General features: G+C 44.8%; 1 protein-coding gene across 1 annotated transcript; it reads right to left on the reverse strand.

Annotated features, from left to right (window-relative positions):
* Positions 1-507: 507 nt before the first annotated feature.
* Positions 508-3,238, reverse strand: fdx2 (ferredoxin 2). The gene is made up of 5 exons (XM_061679736.1): positions 3,050-3,238; positions 2,698-2,749; positions 2,429-2,535; positions 2,033-2,120; positions 508-1,939 (listed from the first exon to the last, which is right to left on the reverse strand). Exons 1-5 carry the CDS (start codon positions 3,228-3,230, stop codon positions 1,783-1,785), a joined length of 585 nt encoding a protein of 194 aa, XP_061535720.1. The 5' UTR covers positions 3,231-3,238; the 3' UTR covers positions 508-1,782.
* Positions 3,239-6,258: the final 3,020 nt, after the last annotated feature.

The following is a 6,258-nucleotide window of genomic DNA, read 5'->3' on the forward strand; positions in this document are numbered from 1 at the left end:
CGGCCTCTTGGCTAATTAACGCCGATCTTGAACAAAAGCGACAATTTATACCGTTATTTTGAAAAAAAAAAAAAAAAAAACCACCTTTGTATGTGGAAAGATTAGAAACAATTTCCCTTTATTTTTATTTTTTTAAATTTTTTTTACATTTTACATTACAGCTCAGGCCCACCGCAACCCTCATCGTGGTAATCTTTATAGAAAATGGATGGGGGGGGGGAAATCATTTCAAACAGTGGCTAAGGCAAAGGGATAAGTGGACATACAATATAATATCATGATAATCTTTCTAGAAAATGGATGAAATAAAAAGAAAAACAAAACAAAAATCATTTCAAACAGTGGCGAAGGCAAAGGGATAAGTGGACATACAATATAATATGCAGGATGAATGTAACGTTATGTTATCTTTAACCATGGGCAATATTACTGCTAATGTTGGTTGCAGATTGACAGCAATTTCGCTTGTACCCTAAACTGGTCGAAAAACAAAAGTGTATGCGATAGCACTTTAAAATAGTACTTTATTGCACAATACTTGATATATGCCATACAATTTAGTGACCTAAATGTGTGCGTAAGTTGGACAAGTACAGTACACTTGACAAAATAAACAAGAGTTCAACGTGGCAAAACGTCCTCATCGTTGCAAGTCTGAGAACACAGCCGAACCGCATCGGCGTCGCCTGATCAGAGCTGAAGCGAAGCCCGTTTTTACAGGTCATTTGGAATATTTATCTGGATTGTTTTTCTAGGAGGACTTCCACCGGAGAGCAGACATATTCCACACGAATACAAAAGAAATGCATAATCGCGTATGAGTGATGAGGACGGTCTAAGTGAAATGACAAAGGGCATTTTGCGGCGACACCAGTTTGTGCGTATAAGAGCTGTAACATGGAATGTTCCATTCAACAGTGTACAGTTGTGCGAAGGAATATTAGTGGCGCGCTGAGGGGGGATTGGGGCGGTATTATGAGAATAAAGACGTACAAGATATTTGTAGACAGAATAGCATCATAATTGCAATTTTACAAGAACGTCACAATGTCTTCAATACTGCGTTGACACGCCACGTTTGACAAGCAGTGTAAGAGTCTATATTTTGGTAGATGAACACCATCACCAGTATGAACACTTTAATGCGATTGTGTAAACCTGTTCGAGTTTGCGCCATCATCTACGCGGAAGTAAATATTGAATGATATTACCTGATTAATATATGGCAGATCTCTAAAGTTGTTTTGGATTGTTGCATTTCGGTTCGTGTGGGAATTTTGACATTCACTAGTTAAGATTACAAATGAATTCCTTTATCACAGCTGTATTGGCGTACAAAAGACGGAGTTATTTGCATTATTACTTTGTCATAGCAGTTTACCTTGTATTTTTACTCTTCTTTTTCTTCTCAGTGTGCCCCTAAGACTCCTTCGCGAAAGTGAACTTGAACTCAAAACTTGAATGTTTAGGTTGTTTTGTTTTGAACAAAGAACACTTTGTGAGATTGCGCGCCGTCTCAATGCTGGCCTGAGAACGTAGAACATTCCACATCAATAAATCCTTCCAAAATGTCCCTTTTTGGAAGTAACCTTTTGATTTCGTTTGCATTCTTGGGATGTCTGCGGGCCCACCCCAGTAACCCGTTAACCGGTCAGGCGAGATCTTCAGAGCGGTTGCTACGGACCTCCCAAGTCGTACATTCTTCAAAAGGTAGCCCGCTCTCTCCCTTCGCGTGGCTTCTCGTTCGCTGGGGCGGCCATCTTCATCAACTGCGCTTTCTTCTCAATGAGGTTTGGGAACATGTCCGTCCACGTAGAAGTTCCTCGTGACTTTGGGTAGCGTCACCTCCATGCCCTCCAACTCTGGGGTGAGAATGATCTGGCAGCCGAGCCGGGAGTTCTCCTGGAGCATGGGCGCCATGTCCAGCATGTCATCCTCCCTAAAACGTGAGCGAGCGGATTACTGGATATACTTATCCCTCCATCGTCATTGAATGAAGTGTTATGAAAATACAATTACAAGTTACGCCTACCTCTCAAGTGGTTCGGGCAGTTTGCCTAAATGGTCCCTGCTTACGTACACGTGACATGTTGAGCAGGCCAATGAGGCCTCACACGCTCCTGAATGGAAAATACACCGAACGATCATTCCGTCGTGACCCTGAATGCGAGGTCACCGGCCGCAGGATTTAAGTACAATTGCACAATCAAATGAGATCCAATCCACGAGCTATAAGGAAAATTCAGCCTTTACAAAAATAAGAACGCTGTTTTAGGAGGTGTTCATTTGACAATATGTTTATTTTCGCCTCATCTAACACACTTCGATATGGGCACCATTAGCGGTAGTTCCCAAACTGTTTGTACGGGGAGTCATTTGTGAAGCCAATGTGTGGACACCCCCCATATAGAAAGGTCTAAACACCCACCTTCGAGTTCAATTCCATTCTTGTGAGCCAAGTACAAAATATTGTCTCCCACTTTGGCTCGAACTGGGATCCTCTGGCCCGACCGGTCCACATACACCACATTGACCCTGAAAGGCAGCAAACGCAGCTCAAGGAAATAATGGAATTCAAAAGGGGTCCTCCAAGAAAGAGTGTATATATATATACTTTTCCCAACAGCGACCACAGTTGTGCTGTAATTCCACTAAGTACAATGAACGCCTTTCCCATTAGAATTCTTGCAGACTTACACATTCTCTTGGTTCTCTTCTTCGGCGCTGCCTTCCTCACTGTGGTACGAACCTTGACGCGAGGACAGAAGGCCAGTAAGTAATTCTGCTCTCAGGCGAACACAGCAAATTACGTCATGAGAATAGTTTAACTTGTTGCACAAGCTTTCACAATGTCGTGCGTGTGAGGTTACACAAGTGTGACTCAGCAAATGCTGGATAAAGTGCTGCCACATTCAAATGATTTGATCATTAGACTCTTGAGCATCTGCTTTCAAAAAAGACGTTAAAAATCATCATCTTCCACTCATCGCCATAAAGCGAGAGACGTTCAAATACAAACGGGCAGGAACTAGCAACGCGAAGCACTCACCAACACTCGTCTGCATGTAGCGATGAAAAACGGTACGCAAGTTGTCCATGGAGTCTTTTCTTTGTAAATGAGCCGTACACGTCTTTAACGTGAACTGTGGACAGGTGCTACAGTCCGGTAGAACTCGCGAAAGTCTGAAAGTCAGCCCCATGCTCGAGCGGACTGCAGCGGAGGCAGCCATGATTGTGTTTTGATCACGTGCACGACGTCGCCCAATAGGAAAAGAGCCCTGTCAGCATATTGTTTGGACGACAGGTGGCGCTGCGACTTTACACTGGAGTTGATGACATCCGGGAATCTCAGTGGCCAGCCAAAGCGCGAAACCACCGAGCTAGCTTTAAAAGAAAATGCAGGGTTTTTTTTAGAAAACAAAAAAGTTTTTCTCTAAAAAAATAAACATTTGAATGATTTTCTCATAGAATTGTTTGTTAACAGAACCACACCACTGTTTGTTAACCTGATTAAGCCACAGCAAAAGAGGAAGAGATTGAATTTCTAAAACTAATATATTTGTGACATGCAAATTTCTGCAGGAAGACGACGACTCATTTTGATATAGCAGCAAGCACGTCTACATGCACATTTACAGTATGCATCTTTTACTGGAGTAGGACTAAGTCCCCAATAGTGAGTACTAAAAATACACAAAATGGAGCTTGGACTTATTTTGGGGACTTTTATATATATGAAAAACAATGCACAGCGTGTAAAACACATGAACAGTACTTTATACTTTATACAGTACTAATACTTTGAATGCTATGCAAATATTTCTTTGCTCCTCCCTCTCGGTGTGTCCTAGTAGGAGTTATAATGTTCATTTGGCTGTGGAGACTTGTTCGCTTAAAACCCGGGAATTCCATGTTGCCATTCAACTGAGTTAAAGTGGGTGGGTAGCAACCATGAAGTGCACAGGTACTTGAACTATTAGTAACTAGTTATGTCGCAGACAATCACACGGAATCTTAATCTGGTCATTTTGCAAGCCTTATGCCATTTATTGCCTTTTGGATTCAGTCGACAAACCGCGTGGATGTCAAACGTAGCCATAATTTAATCAAAATAAAATGAAGCTCTTCTAATTGGATTCCACTATAATATGCAGGTGTACACTGCTGTTGTGGCTCCTGATTGTATATTAAAGTACTTTATCAGATTTTTTTTGGGGGGGGGGAGGAAGTTCTTTAGATAGTCTATCAATTTATATTTCTGTTCAGATGCATTTAAAACCCAATATTAATCTAATTAATCTAATCTCATTTCCATTAGAACATATCAACATTATAGTTTTATCAACATACATTATTCCAAAATCTGTTTGGAGATAGGCATGCATCCATAGTCATAATTTTGTTGCGTGATGTTATAAGTCCCCTCCTTGAGCTGTCACCTTATCGTGGTGGAGGGGTTTGTGTGTCCCAATGATCCTAGGAGCTGAGTTGTCTGGGGCTTTATGCCCCTGGCAGGGTCACCCATGGCAAACACGTCCTAGGTGCGGGACCAGACAAAGCACAGCTCCAAAAATTCAGGAAGACGTCACCGGGGCCTCCCTCTGGAGCCGGGACTGGAGGTGGGGCTCGAAGGCGAGCGCCTGATGGCCGGGCCTGCACCCATGGGGCTCACCACCTGTGGGAGGGGCCACAGGGATCGGGTGCAGTGTGAGCTGGGCGGTGGCCGAAGGCGGGGACCTTGGCGATCCGATCCCCGGCTACAGAAGCTGGCTCTGGGGACGTGGAATGTCACCTCTCTGGCAGGGAAGGAGCCCGAGCTGGTGTGCGAGGTCGAGAAGTTCCGACTAGATATAGTCGGACTCGCCTCCACGCACAGCTTGGGCTCTGGTACCAGTCCTCTCGAGAGGGGTTGGACTCTCTTCCGCTCTGGAGTTGCCCACGGTGAGAGGCGCCGAGCAGGTGCGGGTATACTTATTGCCCCCCGGCTCGGCGCCTGTACGTTGGGGTTCACCCCGGTGGACGAGAGGGTAGCCTCCCTCCGCCTTCGGGTGGGGGGACGGGTCCTGACTGTTGTTTGTGCCTATGCACCAAACAGCAGTTCAGAGTACCCACCCTTTTTGGAGTCCTTAGCGGGGGTGCTGGAGAGCGCTCCCGCTGAGGACTCCATCGTTCTGCTGGGGGACTTCAATGCACACGGACGCCTCCCGTGTGTTCCGGGCACGTCCCACCGGGAGAAGACCCTGGGGACGACCCAGGACACGCCGGAAAGACTACGTCTCTCGGCTGGCCTGCGAACGCCTCGGGATCCCCCCGGAAGAGCTGGATGAAGTGGCTGGGGAGAGGGAAGTCTGGGCGTCCCTGCTAAAGCTACTGCCCCCGCGACCCGACCTCGGATAAGCGGTAGAAAATGCATGGATGGATGGATGGATGTTATGTTATTATTAGATTAGTTCAATCATGAAGCCTAATGTATCAACTTGAAACTTTTACGGCATATTGCTATTGCTACTGTAGTATGTTCAAACTGCATTGGTCCACTCAATAACCATGAGGCTGATGTCTTTGTAGAAACAAGCAAGGCAGCACGTCTCCCCAAGGTTGAAAATAATGAAAAGAAGTGATGTCATGAAACAGCAGTCAAAACACGCTTTGCTTTGTTATCACCTGCTCCAGAAGGAGACAAACCTAAACAGAGTGTGTACTGTAATGTTGCATGAAGACCGTCAAGGGTTATAGGTGGATTGTGCAATCTCAGGTTTTCTTGAGTTGGCATTCCCTTGAAATAAAGCAAGAAAGTTATCGTCCATAAAGAAAGTGAGACGCTATTAGCTGTCTTATGAGAGCAGTAAAACTCAGAGAAGCGTGACGTTGACATTTCCACGTGATTTATACCCTTTTTTGGACTTTATAATGACTGACGAACTGTCCCACGAGGATTGCGGCGTCACTTTTCTCTTTTCTTATCGTTCTTTTTTGAAACATATATAAAGAGTTGCACATTGCGAAAAGGGCCTGTCCTAAAGTTGGTTTTGAGACATATACTTAGCTCCCATCTGGTTTCAGAGGTTCCTCCCATGTGGAAGTCTAGACGGCGTTGATTGGGCCCCTGTGTGTGTTGCCTTTTATATTTAATAGCAAGGAGAACACACAGGAATATAAATCGTCACATTTTATATGCACGATGAGTGTCCTGGGACAGTTTACATTTGTGTGAATGGAAAGCACCTGAGTGTCACCGGACGCCCTGTCCTGCAGGTG

Source organism: Phycodurus eques, chromosome 6 (assembly GCF_024500275.1).
Source record: "Phycodurus eques isolate BA_2022a chromosome 6, UOR_Pequ_1.1, whole genome shotgun sequence".
In the NCBI taxonomy this organism is placed as follows: domain Eukaryota; kingdom Metazoa; phylum Chordata; class Actinopteri; order Syngnathiformes; family Syngnathidae; genus Phycodurus; species Phycodurus eques.